The sequence below is a fragment of the Budorcas taxicolor genome, chromosome 8 (genome assembly GCF_023091745.1).
Source record: "Budorcas taxicolor isolate Tak-1 chromosome 8, Takin1.1, whole genome shotgun sequence".
Taxonomy (NCBI): domain Eukaryota; kingdom Metazoa; phylum Chordata; class Mammalia; order Artiodactyla; family Bovidae; genus Budorcas; species Budorcas taxicolor.
The window spans coordinates 87,900,971-87,915,227 of NC_068917.1; the positions used below are offsets into that span (position 1 = coordinate 87,900,971).

General features: G+C 57.2%; 1 protein-coding gene across 1 annotated transcript; it reads right to left on the bottom strand.

The window, feature by feature from the left end:
• Positions 1-8,301: 8,301 nt before the first annotated feature.
• Positions 8,302-11,310, bottom strand: BARX1 (BARX homeobox 1). The gene is made up of 4 exons (XM_052645353.1): positions 11,088-11,310; positions 9,058-9,349; positions 8,891-8,975; positions 8,302-8,466 (listed from the first exon to the last, which is right to left on the bottom strand). Exons 1-4 carry the CDS (start codon positions 11,308-11,310, stop codon positions 8,302-8,304), a joined length of 765 nt encoding a protein of 254 aa, XP_052501313.1.
• Between the last annotated feature and the right edge of the window lie 2,947 nt (positions 11,311-14,257).

Here is a 14,257-nt window from a genome sequence, read left to right on the forward strand (position 1 = left end):
ATCCCAGCCACTGTCCCAGAAATAAGGGCTCAGGGATGAGCAGAACACGTAGGGTCTCTCCCTCCCAGTGGGAGAGCTGGCCAGACATCCATCAACTGACAGCCTGAATACCTTGTTCCTTGCCAACACCTGAGTCACTCCCATCAGCCCCTGAGACACACAAACATCATGTCATATCTTCAAAATAATTCTAAAACTCCTTTGTGAGGAAATCCTGCTCACTAAATGATCAAGCACCTTAAGGAGAATACAAGGTTTATTGCTATTGTTCAGTCGCTGAGTCGTGTCGGACTCTTTGCAACCCTATGGACTGCAGCACACCAGCCTTCCCTCTCCTTCGTTATCTTCCAGAGTTTGCTCAAACTCATGTCCATTGAGTTGGTGATGCCATCCAACCGTCTCATCCTCTGTCATCTTGCCCTCAATCTTTCCCAACATCAGGGTCTTTTCCAATGAGTTGGCTCTTTGCATTAGGTGGCCAAAGTATTGGAGCTTCACTTTCAGTATCAGTCCTTCCAATGAATATTCAGGGTTGATTTCTTTTAGGATTGATTGGCTTGATCTCCTTGCTGGCCAAGGGACTCTTAAGAGGCTTCTCCAGCACCACGATTCAAAAACATCAATTCTTTGGTACTTCGCTTTCTTTCTGGTCCAACTCTCACATCTATACATGACTACTGGAAAAACCGTAGTTTTGAAGTTTTATTATTAGTCCCCATTTTCAAGAGGGAAATTGAGGCACTAAGAGGACAAGTAACTTGCCCAAGGTCACACAGTTAGTGAGTGGTGTGTCAGGATTTCAACCTAAGCTAGCCTTGACCTCGGTCACCAAGCCAGACTGCCGCCACTGCTCTCAGCGAAACCTTCACAAGAATCTACTCGAGGTTGAGGATGCAGAGCTGAGACAGTAAGTTGCTCTGACTTATATTTATACTCCAGTCCTGCTTCTGTAAGTAATGCAAGCTACTCCTCTTCTGCACTTCAGTTTCCTCATCTGTGAAATGGGCTTGGTTTCGCCTTCACCTTGATGACATCAAGATTAACCATCAAGATCAACCTTGATGACAATTAGCCAAAGCAGTGCCCATCATCAGTGCTCCATCAATGGTGGAAGCAGTGGTGGCATGCTTACAAGCTCAGAGAGGGCCCTGGGTTCCAGTCAAGCTCCAAGGCTGGGAGACAGCGCCGCTACAAACTTTCACATCACATCCCCAGGAGACAGCCTGGAAGGTGCACAGCTCCAAGACAGGTCAGACCCCTACAGAGCCCATACTGCTTATGCCCAGCCCACCTGCCGCTGTTCACACAGCAAAGAAGTATCCTGAAGGGTCCCTGAAGGGGAAAGAGCTCAGCCCTGTGTCCTCCTAGCTCTGGGAGTTTTCTGAGCATCTGCAGTGGGCACCCAACCCAGCAAGAACCAGGAGGTCTGAATCCAGGTCTGTCTGGCTGCAAATACAGTGTCCCTTGTTGCTCAGGAGAATGTCAGGTGGAAAGGAGCTGCTGCTGGAGGCTGTGAGGCTATACCAGGATCGAGATAGCTATGCCCCCAGACAAATGCACAGAGAATCACAGGCAGATGTGATTTTGCCTTCCAGGCAAATGCACAGACCCCAAGCAATTTGACAGACCCCAGGCAAATGCACAGAGAATCACAACAGGGGTGAGTGCCAGCTAGCACTCAGAGTAGGCCACCTTGGGAATAGTGAGGGAGCCTCCACCTGGAGGGAGAGAAAGGACCTCACATCAAGGGAGTGCAAGGAAGAACACCATGGACTGGGGAATAGAATGTGCAAGGGCCCTGAGAAAAGAAGGAGCCTGGCATGTTTGAAAGGCTGAACACAGCAGGTCAACAGCAGGCAAAGGCACTTTAGACTGCTTTCCATCTTCCCCAGTGAATACCAAACAAGACCCCTCTGCATCAGATCACAGGTTGGTCTGGAACACAGCATGCCCCAGGAAAAACCCCATTCCTGCTTTGGCCTTCCTTGCCCCTCCCTTTTATTATCTCCTGCCAGTAACTCTCATTTCTGCCTCCTTTTCCCATCTTTCTCATCTGTTTCTCCATCTCCACTGTCTCCTCACTCCCCTTTTAGCTGTTTATTTACCCCTTCCATCTTCTCTCTCTCCCCTTCTCTCTCCTCCCTCCCTCTTCCCAGCGTCCACTCCCCGCTCCCTTCTTCCTCTTCCCAAAGCCGCCCTCCCCCTCCTCCAGCCGCCTCCTCCTCCTCGGAAACCCTCACCCCCGCCCCGCCCCTTTAAACGCTTCTAAATTGATAGTTCACTATTGCATCTCCTATCTTTCCAACTCTTTCTCTTTTGTCTCTCCTCTCTGCTGGTTTCTGCCTTTCTACCTCCCGCCCCAAGCTGGTCCCCAGGGCCAGCCCCCGCCTCCACCTGCCCCTTCACGCGCACGCATGGCGATGTTGCCTCCTGTGCGCAGCACCGCGCCTAGAGCCTTGCTAATGCGTTTCGCATGGCGCGTCAGTCAAACGCCCTTCTAATGTCCTTAAAGCACGCAGAAAATTGCATCCTTATGAAAAAGAAAAAAAAAAAAGCAAATTGCTTGGTGTAGGCGGAGCTGCCTCAGGGCTCTAGTGGCTGCGCTTGGAGTTCAGGGAGGCTGAGCTGGCACAGAAAGCTGTCCCTGGAGGGAACCAGAATGTCACCTCCTCCCCACCACCTTCCAGGCATCAAGACCCACCTTCTCAGCTCCTTACCCACTACCTTTGCCCACTTCTCCATATGTATTCCCATCACTCTGATCTTTCGCCTGTGTCTTTAAGGGCAAGCTTCACTCTGCCACAGGACCTTTGCACTTGCTATGCTCACTGCCTGGTAAGCATTTCTCACATTCATGTCTCGGTTGAAGAGTCAACTCCTGAGATTGACTCTCTCTGACTAAAGCTTCCATCCCACTCATTGTCTATCACCTGTTTTTATTTTCTACAAGGCATTTGTTACTTCCTGATATCATCTTGTAGATTTAATTGTGACATTTTTGCCTCCAATTTGAGCTCCTTGGGTCACAGGCTGTGTGCCCCATGCCTAGCACAGTGCTTGGCACACAGCAGGCATTTAATAGATACTTGGCAGACAAATGGATGAGACTCATTCTGGGCAGGCAGGGGCCATTGAGGACCCTAAGGGATCTAGGATACACCAATTTGAACCTCAAGGCAGTGGAGATCCACAGAGTTGAAATCAGACCCAAATTCTGCTGTTGATAGCTGTGTGTCCCTGAGCGAGTTGCCTAACATCTCTGAGCAGTATCTTCATCTGCAAAATGAGAGTAGGGCCCCTATTTTACTGGACTGTAACTGGATCAGTAAAGGGGGAATGGCCTGTGTCCCAGTGCTGAGAACCCCACCACATCCTGCAACCCAAGAAAGAGCTTAATTAATATCAGAGAGTCCTCGACAGCACTGATGTCTCACACCATTATTTCCTGAAACACTAAGAACGAAAAATGTTAAAACACTGCCAATGAAGACATAACCCAGTGGTTTTTTAGCGCCCAGAATTTTTATCTTGTACTTACCCAAGGATCTTTTTTGAGCTTATTAAGACAAAAATTTCTATCACAGATCACTACTGAGTTTACATTAAAAAGAAACAACCAGGGAAATCAATGGATTGAGCATTCCTAAAACTTCTCCAAGGTCAGAGGCATCTTTGAATTGATCCCCCTCCAGCAACCTACAGTCCTGTCCCACTTGGCCTCTGCCTGGTGTGTGAGTGTCTCCGAGTTCCTGCCATGCTATTGCCCTGTGTCTTCCTGCACCTTAAGGAAGATTCCTTCCTCCCTCCAGGCTTTGTGGCTTTCTCCATCAAGAGTTGGTGCCTGAGAGATGAGGGGCCTCCAGTGTCCAGCCAAGGACACCTCCTTAGGGACAGTCACATCTTTGCAGACACAGGGCCCACAGGGCTTTCCACCCCAACTGTCACATGAAACCAGATTCCAGAAACGGGAAAACACTGTCTTAAAGTAAATAAGATGAGCATAATACAGTGTGAGGACTAACACAAAGGAAACATCTGAAGCCACAAAATGGAGAGGCCCCTGCAAAGTCAGGGAGGACCTGCCTTCTGCTGCACCATGGATGTGGCGTGGTCCAGGGACCAGGGCCAGTGAAAAACTTGGCCTTGAGCCAGGCTGACTCAGATGCATGTTGCTGTTGCTGTTGCCACCTTTCTGCCCTGCCCACAAATGAGGAGTGAGTCCTGGCTTCCTTCCTTCCCCTTAAAGTGGGGCTGGGAAGGTGGTTTTGGAGACAATTTCTTCTCAGCTCAGAAAGTCCGGGGCCAGGTTGAGCTGGAGGGAGCCCACTGGGTCTCTGCAATCATTCTTAGCCTGACTGCAGCCCCCCTGGGCCTGAAGAGGCCTTGAGGGGCAGAGACTCAAGGGATCAGCTGGTCCCCTCTTTGGACATGGGAACTCAACATGGGATCAGAGATGTAACTTCTGGGACAGGGGTTCCCCTTGAGTGTAGGAACGAAATCAGGCACTGGGCAACTAAAAACGGAGGAGAGGCCTGGTTTCTACTCCAATTCTGGGCCTCTGGAAATGTCCCCAGGCAGTATTGCTCACTCCAGGTTGAGCCGGCACCACTCTGGATCCTGGTTCCCTCTTAGGTGCAGTAAGAGAGAACCTTCCGGCTCCAGGAGAGGCAAACCTCGCGCCTGGCCTGGTTAATGTGCTCCTGGGGTCCCTGTTTCTTTTCTTCCACCTTATGGGTTCTCACTACTGACCCTACAAGAGAATCCAGAACAGGGAAACGGAGTAAACCCAAATAAACTCTATTTTTTACAAAGAGGCGACAGGAGGAAGAATGGGGAGCCCCTGCTCGGCTGCGCCTGTCATATCCTAGTGGTTCCGACTTCGCGGAAAACCCGCGGCTAGTCGGAAGCTTCGAGAAAGTTGCGGCGAACCCCAAGCCGGCCGCGACAGGCCCACCTCTCCTCGAACGCTCCCTGCGATCCTGGCCTGAGCGGAGCGCGACTCAGCGCTAGGCTCCCGCTTCCGCCGACTAGGAGAATGGCTTGCTCAGGATCGGGGTCGTAACCCCCATCCCCGGCCAGGCCTTCAGCCAAACTGCGCCCACAGTCTCCCTTCCGGTCTAGGCCCCTACCTACCCCCACCTCACAAAGCCCAGGCGCGCAAACTTCGTGCTCGCCTCCGAGCGCTGCCGCCGAGCTAATCCCGTGTGCCGCTAGTCCTCGCGCCAAGCCGCGCGCCCTTCCAATCAGGCCGGAGTCCTGGACACCAAGGGCGTTCCACCTCCACCCCCATGCTGGGCCCTCGTCGATCTCGAGACGCCTGAGCCCGCTCCTGCCCCTGGCTGAGGGTCTGGGGCTCCGGAGGCACGGCCGCGAGACCTCTTTTGCGCTTTGGTGGGGTCTCCGGGTTTTGTTTCCCAGAACCTTGGGACGGAGATGAGATTTGTGCGGCGGTGGGGAGCGAGAAGATCGTTCCTTCCCCAAGGCTCGGGTCTGGGAGCGAGCGGTTGCTGCCAGGCAAGGAGAGGGTTTCCGCGCTGGGTGGCCCAGGTGGCCGGGGTGGGGTGGCTCTGAGGCTGGGCGACCGCATCGCCGTCAGAGATACGGTGCGGCTTTTTATCTAGAGTCCTAGTTCTGCGGGCGGCGGTCCTTGACTGTAAGTCTGAGGATGGGCGGCAAATCTGCCTCCGCTTCTTCGCTTTTTACTGGAGGGAGCCTGCGCTTCCATCGGGTCTCATAGGAATTGCCCAAGTCAGGAATGCCGAGGTGCCGAACGCGGTCAGTTAGCAGCTCGGTCCTCTCCGGGGCCTCCAGGTCTCGATCTACTGCGGTCGCCCCGCTCCCTGTCCGCCAAGGAGCACAAAGGCGCGGGCAGTGACAGAAACCCCTCCCACCCCCGCCCGCACTGGAATTTGGACCCCTTCTACAGGGGCCCAGCTCCCCCACTGACCGGCTGGTGACCTCGTGACAGCGGTGCCCGCGTCAGGTTCCCCATCTGTGCCTGCAGGAGCTGTACTTACTGTAATATTGGGGCCCTTGTGCTCCGGAGCCGGTTTCCTCCGACGCCCTCCCTCCCTTAGAGCTCTGGTCCTTTAAGGCTCTTTCCTCCAGTCCAGTGAGGGGGCTGCCTTGGGGAAGCACCAAAGAACCACAAGGCAATCCGCCCGAGGTTGCATTCCGCAGATTTAATGAAACCTGAGGACCCAGAGGACCCAGAACGAGGTCCCAGAATGGACTGGAGGGGTGCAGGTCGGTATGCCTCCTCTCTCCTCTTTCACTCCTCTTGTCTTCTGCAACTCTGCATAGTTGACAAAAGCTGTGCTGAAATCTCTCCCAGGCCAAGGAGGGACAGAACTTCTTGAATTTTCACTCCCACTCCTGTCCCACTTTGAGGTGGAGAGGATTAAAAATCTCAGTAGTGTACCTGATTTGGCTAGCCTGGGCCTGCTGTAGGAAGGTTTTGGCAGGACCACTACATTGAGCAGACCTGGAGGTAACCCTAAGGGATGGAAGGAATTAGGAGTTGCAGTCACACACTGATGGTCTATTTCTTCCCTCCTGCCTACAGGTTTTTCTCAGGGCCCTCAGGGGACAGTGGCAAGTGAGTAGTCTGGGAGCTGTTTTTGAGGTTAAGAGCCTAGAAAGGGAGTTGATTTCCCAAAGACTTGGCAGGGCTGGGGCTTGCAGAGAATTGCCTGCCAACCTCAGAAAACATCCTATTTTTCAGTCCTCCCAGCCTCAAACCAAGGCCAGTGATGTTTGGGTACCAGAAGTCCAACTGCAAGTTTCAGGAAAGGGCAGTCAAGAGGCGGATTTCAAAAGGAAGCTATCAGCCACTGCAGGTGAAAGCCATAACGGTTTTCACATTCTGAAATTCAAAGCCTGCATCTCAGTATAATGTTCCTGACTCTTTCCGTCTCTGTTTGCACCTGCAAGGACCTGGTTTCAAATCTTGTTCCTGTTTGGAACTCTGCAGAGCCAAGTTTCCGTCTGTCTCCTAGCTTTAACCAGCGGTGTGCCCATTTCCCCATCTCCATAGCCTGGTGGTAGTCCTAGAAAGCACAAAAACAGAAACCAACTGGGGAGCTCGCAGCCCAGTTTAGGTCAGGGAGGAGGCAACTGGAAACCTTCCCTAGCAAAAGGGGCTGGGTTGGGGGGGGCAGCAAGCACTTGCCACCAGGCCATGCCCTTGGAAAGGGGCACCCTGAAAGACTGTGAGCAGTTTGGGGTCCTCTGCCCTCTGCCTCAGGTACCCCCACTCAGTTCCCAGGTGCCTTGGCCCGGGTGTATACTGTAGAAAGTGTCAAAACTCCGGGAGCCGGGTGCCTCTGCAAGCAAGGGCTGCTGATGGTGGCCGGCCTCGAGGTGAGTCCTAGGTTTCCTGTCAACCTTGGGAAGGGCTGACCAGAAAATCTCAAGGACCTCATAGTTCCTGAGACCGAACCAACAATCGGGCTGTTTTCAGCCTGGGGCCACTTGCTGAGTGAGAGCGCGGTGGCCTGGGGCTCCCGCTCCTGTTGGCGACCGCTGTGTAGCCTGATTGCTGCCATCCGCAGCGCCCTGGGCCGAGAAGAAAGGGAGCAGGTTCAGACTGGCCTCTCATGCCCAAAGTGGAAGCGATTCCTAGGATCCTGCAGCAACCGAGCCTTCTGCCTGCCGGCCCGGCCCGGTGGAGCTGGTTAAGGCTCGCATCCATGGAACCCCGGGGCAAGGATGTTTCAGAAGCCACTGCGTGTGTCCCTCTTACCTCGCCGTGTCCCCCTCCAACCTCGCGGATTCAGAAACTCCCTCATCAAGTCCCGCTGTGTCATAAAATATTTTATTGGAAAAAAAAATCACCGTCTTCGTAAGAGAGGGGTAGGGGCCCCAGCGACGTCGGTTTGTCTGGGCGCCTTCTCCGGCCGTGGTGGCCTGCGCCGGGCCGCGGGGTCCCCGACGCATGGAAGCGCGTGTGTGCCTGGAGGCGTCTGGGCCCGGGGTCCGGCCAGAGGCGAGTGGGGGGTGCAGGAGAGGAGCAGGGCGTGAACGCGCGTGGATCGCCTGGCGCAGTTGAGCTCCGAGCGGAGGCGACCTTCTGCCGCGTCTGATGTGAGTTTCCAGGCTAGGGCCCGCGAGCGCACTGGGGCCTCGGTTTAGCTTCAGGGTCTGTCCTTGTTTGGCCCCTAACTGTCCGCATTCAAGGTAATGATAAAAAGTTTAGAAAGCAAACGGCGTGGACGCAGAAGGGCCGACTCGCGGCTTTCGGCAGATTCTGGGAGCCGCCGACTGCGCTGGGGTTCCCTGGACCCGCACCCTCTGCCGTGCTCAGTCCTCGTGGCTCCGGTCGCTGGCCTCGCCTGGCGCCTCCGCCGTCTTCTCCGCCTCCTTGGCGCGCTCCTGCTCCGTCAGCTGTTCGCTCGTGGGGATGGAATTCTTCTTTGGCCTCCCCTTGGGCTTGGTGGGAGACTCCAGGCCGCCGCCCTGTAGCACCTGCGAGGGAGACCAGCGGCGCTGCGGTGAACTGGCCGGGGATCCCGGCGCCCTGGAGAGGCAGGCAGGACCTGGAGAGCCCAACGAGGTCACCGGCAGGCCGCGCCTAGCCCCTAGGAAATGGTGGCCATTTGTCCGAGCGCTGCTGGGGCAAAACGACCAGAACTTTTCGGGCGGAGGGTTCAAGTCTTCCAGGAACACTGAGAGCTCAGGGAGCAAGAAAGGAGCTGGGCCAGGGCACCGGAAGGAAGCTGAGCTAGGGCACCCAGAGGGACAGAGAGCAGGGAGGGTCCTTCTGGGCACCAGAACAGAGGGAATCGGGAGTACTGGGCGCAGATCTCCACGGTGGAGAGGAGAGAAGCTCTCGAAGGCTGCAGGGGCGTGGCGGCAAACGGAGAACACAGAAAACCGCGAAGACACTTACTATTTTCTTCCACTTCATCCTTCGATTCTGGTACCACGTCTTAACCTGCAACTGGCTCAGACCCAGGGACTCGGCGAGATCTATTCTGGAAAGAGCGGGGTGCACCCTCAGCAGGGCATGCAGCCTCCCTCCCACTACCCGCTGGGCCCAGCCTGGCCCCGCGCTACCTGTCCGGCGTGGAGAGGTACTTCTGCTTCTCAAAGCGTTTCTCTAGGCCCATCAGCTGCAGCTCGGTGAACACGGTGCGGCTCCGACGCCCCTTCTTGGCCTTGGTGCCCGGCTCCCCAGCGCCTGGCGCCTCCAGCTTCCCGCGGAGCTGCAGCTCCAGCGGCAGGTGCGGAGCGGCCGCCGCGCCGGGGAGCCCAGGCCCCGCGGCCAGCAGCGCCGAGCCCAGTCCGGAGCAGCCGAGCGGCGCCAGCGGGAACTTAAACACCGCCGCCTGCTCGGCCTTCAGCACGGCTGCGGGGAGAGAGTGGGGAGCCGGGTGAGCTCGAGCCGTGCTCCTCCTCCTGGAGATCCTCGCACCGTGCGCCCCTGCCGACAGCTCGCCCTCAGCCAGCGTCCCCGGCATAAAACTTTCGTGCTGGCCGGGATGTGAGAAATCTGTGCAAGGCAGACCCTTCTCGACGCCGGGTTTCCCAGAGTCTGGGAGGGGGACCTCCCCAACCCGGGCTCTGCCTGGCGTTCCCCACGCCCCAGCTGCCCTGACATTTCAGGATTCCCAATGAACAAGGTCGAAGCTCCCAAACCAACGGAGTATGTGTGTCATAGAAAAGGGAAACCAAGAAAAAACGGCACAGTTAGAACCATGAGCATTTGCCCCACCAAAATAGGCTTTGCTGCATTCGGGTGGGGGGGGGGGGATAAGAGAGTTTCAATGGAGTAAGCAATCTGCTGGTCTATGCAGAGCAAAACAGCCACCCCGAGAGACAGGCAGTGAACAGGCAGAACAGTCAGTGAAGGTGAAGTTGGGAGCATCCCGGAAATTCCAAAGCACCCCCAAGAAATAGGAAATTTGTTCTTCCTGCTTTCTCTCTTTAGACTCTTCCCCGAGAAGACATTTCAATTTTCATTAGTCCTAAATGATTTTTTGTTTTTTTGCCCGCTTCAAACGAATTATTAACAGTGCAGCTGGAGGCAAAAAGCAGCAGAGATTGAACTCAAAACGAACCAACTGGTCCCGCTGGCCCTCAGGCAGGCGGATCACAGGCTGAAGGGTCACTGGGTATAGAGGATGTCAGTGCCCTGGGCTGGGGTCCTGCTAGAAGGAAGGAGGGCTCCCTGCCCAGATACATCTCACTACCCGCGATGTTAGGCCCGCTGGAGTCAAGAAGGGCCTGGGCACGATGAGCGGGTGAAAGTGAGGAGGCAGCGGGAGGGGAGAAGGGATCCTTGGAGAACGGTGAGAGGAAGGGCAGACCTACTCCACTGAGAGGAAGGTTGGAGAGAGATAGGGAAAGGTCACAAGAGGGAATGAAGTGGAGAGGGCAGGCAGGTCAAGGCAGGGCCTGGACAAGAGAAGAAGAGAAGAGAACTGAAAGGAGCAGAAAAAGTCTGAGTTGCTGATACAAGCTCGGCCAAGGTGCCGCCGATCTGGAGCATAAGGGCCAGTCCGGCAGCAGCTCACAGACAAGCCTCTTGTCCTCAGGCAAGGCCCAAGGGGGTCTACGCTACAGCACAGGCGGGTTCGTCGCCAGCCTGAGACCCTGGGCTCCGGGAGGCTCTGGGCTGGCTCCGGCCAGCGTCAGCCCCCAGCACAGCACTCAGACACACGGGCCTCTTCCGTCAAGGTCCAGCTTTCCCAGCTTGGGCAGCCACGGCCACTCCCAAGTCCTGTGGCGAAGGCCCAGGCGCCCGCGGCCTGAGGTCGCTTTGACCCGAAGTCTGACATTCGCAGTCTGGTCCAGCGCCCGCGATGGGGATGCGGGCTCGGGTCCCCGGGCTGGACTCCTTGGGGCTGGAAACCACAGGGTCGCAGTGAAGAAGAGAGCGAATGCTCTCCCGGCTGGCCTGGCCCACGGGCACGAGGCCTGGTTTCTGCGCGGCCCGGCGCCTGCCCCTTTTGCTTCCCTGCCTGGAACGCGCCGAAGGAACGACCCGGGGCCTGCGTGCCCGGAGCTGCGTCCCGCAGAGGCCGCGGCTCGCTTCCTCCCGCCGAGCCCGGCTAGCGCCCCGCGGCCCCCGGCCCCGCACGTACCCAGGTGGCTGTGGAAGGGCCGCGCCGCCAGTAGCGCCTGCACGCCGAACTTGAGCAGCTCGCCCGCGGCGGCGGCGGCGGCGGCGGGAGCGGCGCCCTTGGGCCCCGGAGGCTCAGTGAGGATTTCCTCGATCATGAAGCTGCGGTAGCGGTGCGGCCGGTGGTCGGCGCAGCCCTCGGGCGGCCCGAAGCGCGCTGCGCCCGGCTCCCCCGGCCGCTGCATCGCGGCTCCCGGAGCTCGGCGGCGTCAGCGGCTGGGGCGCGGGGCCCGCGCGGGGTCTAGGCCGGCCCGCAGCTCCCGGCGGCGCGCGGGCGCCGGCTCATGCCCCCTCCCCCGCCGGCCAGCCGGGCGGAGGCACAGGGCGCGGGCGGGGCGCGCGGGGCTCGGCTGGTCGGACCCGAGACTGCGCCCCCGCCCCGCTCTGCCGCGCCTCTAGCCTGGTCGGCCCCGCGTCACCGCCCCGCCCCGCCCCGCCCGGCCGCCCCGCCCCGCCCCGCGACACCGCCCCTCACCCCCCAGGCCGAGCCCGAGGGAGGGCCAGAGACGGGAGGGTGGCAGGAGGGAGGGGGCCGCGAGAGAGGCAGACCGACCCAGACAGAGGGAGACCCGGCGGAGCGCACGCCCAAGAAGGATCGAGCCGCAGAGCTCGGGACACAAGAACCCCAGGGATGGGAGATCGAGAGAGAGAGAGAGAGGTGAGAGAGGGTCTAGGGCGAGACACCGAGGGCCACACAGGATGCGAGACGGTGACGTGAGGGTGCCAGGGACGCCGAGACGCGCGCAGAGAGCGACCGACAGAGGCGCGGGAGGCAGCGGGCCGTGACGTGCCAGAGAGCACAGAGGCAAGCAGGACAGAAAGAGGGGCAGTAAAGAAAGGTGGGACAGCTAGCAAGGCGGGCCGCCTGGGCAGGGGTTAGGGAGCCCCGGAGAGATCCGGGGGAGGAGTAGAAAGCTCGGCTGGGAAGTGGGTGGCGGTGCTCAGCCTCCATGCCAGGACGCAGGGCCGCCCTCGGGGCTGGAGTGCAGCAGTGGGCCGGCCGAGCGCAATTCTCAGGGCAGTGATCCTACCTGTGCCTCAGTTTACCAGGCACCGCCTCATTTCCGCGGGACGGCCCTGAGAGTCAGATTTCTCCAGCCAGAATTTGCTTATATTGTCAAGTGATATGTGGACCCTTCCACACAACCCTAGACGCTGTGGAGCGGGTGGGTTCCCCTAGTTACAGCAAGAGGTGGATGCCAGGAAAAGGAAAGGCTGCAGATTTGCCTTTTCGCAGTTCTGGAGCAACAGAGGAAACGGGTATTGGGTGGAGCTGGATGAGAAGCCACAGAGGGCCCTGGGAATCTGGAGATGAACGCTGGCTCCTGCCTCTTCTCTGAGCCTTAAGGACCCCAATATGATTGAGGAAGGCTAGAGGCTTTGCAGGTCTCTCTCTTCATCATTAGGGGAATATTAGTCCAAGTTAGGGAGTCAGTCCCAAAGCTCAACTCTCCACTTAGTCTATCTCTTTGGCATTGTCACTCAAGACAAGCCACTGCCCCATTCTGGACCTCAGTCTCCTGACCTGTCCAGAGAAGATGCTGACATTTGATTTCAGGGAGGCTGTGAGGACTTAGTGGGGGGTTCTGTTCCCGTGGATCCATAGGATTGACTAGGGAGGAGTAAATAGTTTGTCTAGACAAGGAGGGTGAGGTGTCAGCGGAGATGGGTGGGTGTCCCCGGGAGACTGGGGAGGGTGCCTACCCTTCTCCTCCTGTCCCTTGGGAGTCCCTCAGCTGGGGTCCTGGGCCTCTTCTCTTTCCCATGTGAGCTCTGCCTGGGACCTCAGTGATCACCTCTGGGAAACAGGACCTACTTACTACACCCGTGGCCCTGCCTCACCTCAAGATGATGCAGCTTGTCAAGCTCTAGCTGCCAGTGGTGAGGCCCTGGCACCTGTGAATGAGATGCCCAAGACTCTTTGTCCACAGGGACAAAGAGAATGTCTTACCAGAGGCTCTAAGAGCCTAGCTGCCTGTCCCCCTAGTTGTTGAGTGACTTCAGCCAGGGCTGCACCTTTCTGAACCTCCCAGCCCTCCTCAGGACTGAAGAGACCTCCAGCTGCTCCCTATGTGGGTGATCTTATGAGTCACATGGCTGCTCAGAAGGGGATAGTGTGGGACCCCATTAAGAGTGAGGATATCCCACACAAGGCAGGCCTCTCTCCTGGTGAGAGGTAGAGAGACGGGGAGTGGGTCTGTGCCACCTAAGTTGGCCCAGCAGCCACCAGGCAAACAGAGAAAAGCCAGTGTCTCCCAGAGCTCTAGGCAGTCCAGCTGGGAGTCTCTTCTAGCTCACAGGCAAAGAGAACCCCTCCCTAGATAGGTGCTTGTGTGTCATCCAGTCCAACCACCTACTTTCTCAGATGGTGAAACTAAGGCCCAGCAAGAGGAAAGTACTGGCCCAGGGACCACAGTGAGCAAGGTTTGTTTTCTATTTGGTCCTGGTGCATATGGCATGGGGCCCATTTTCCTCTCACCTCCTTCCACCTAGTAGGGCCCATCAGCCACCTCCTTCTTTCCATACCTTCCCAAGGGCATAGCCTATGGGTAGCCTACTGTGAACCCCTGCTCCCTCCCTTTACCTTCTATTTGTGCCCTTAACTGAAGCCACCTGGCTTTGAACTATCTCTGCTCTAGGCAGTTGCCTCCCTGAGGGTCTTAGGTCCTCCAGACCAGCGGAGCCCAGGACCCAGATCGGAGGACTTGGGAATCACATTGATCAACTCTCACCAAATCCATTTTGCCTCCAGTTCTGGGTCAGGTTTAGGGGTAGGAGCTTATTTTCAGGATTGAGGCTTCACCTCTAGATTTTTGGGAGTCAGAAAACTAGTGCAGTCCAGCCCCCACCCTATTTCGCAGATGCTGAAGGGGAACACTTCCCCTCAGCTACTTAGGCTTAGCTTCTGGAGGCTGAGGTCTGAGCCATGGCAGGCACCAGGAATACGGCCCATGGCTCTTTAGGGGAGCATTGGAGACCCTCGCTGGTCCAAAGGGCTCCCTGTCACCCCTCAAGGCCCTTCCCTGGGTGGGTAGGCCTCTGATCTCCCCTCTCTGAAGATCTACAGATAAACCCCCTTTTAGGCGAAAACATACTCACAAAGAGCAGCAGGGCCTCTTTTGCTTGGGAATT

Excerpts from the sequence above, each read along its gene's own strand:
- BARX1 (XM_052645353.1), bottom strand. The coding sequence starts at position 11,310 with ATGCAGCGGCCGGGGGAGCCGGGCGCAGCGCGCTTCGGGCCGCCCGAG. Across the intron at positions 8,976-9,057 it reads TACCTCTCCACGCCGGACAG|AATAGATCTCGCCGAGTCCC; the intron begins GTAGCGCGGGGC and ends CGCTCTTTCCAG. Across the intron at positions 8,467-8,890 it reads GGATGAAGTGGAAGAAAATA|GTGCTACAGGGCGGCGGCCT; the intron begins GTAAGTGTCTTC and ends TCTCCCTCGCAG.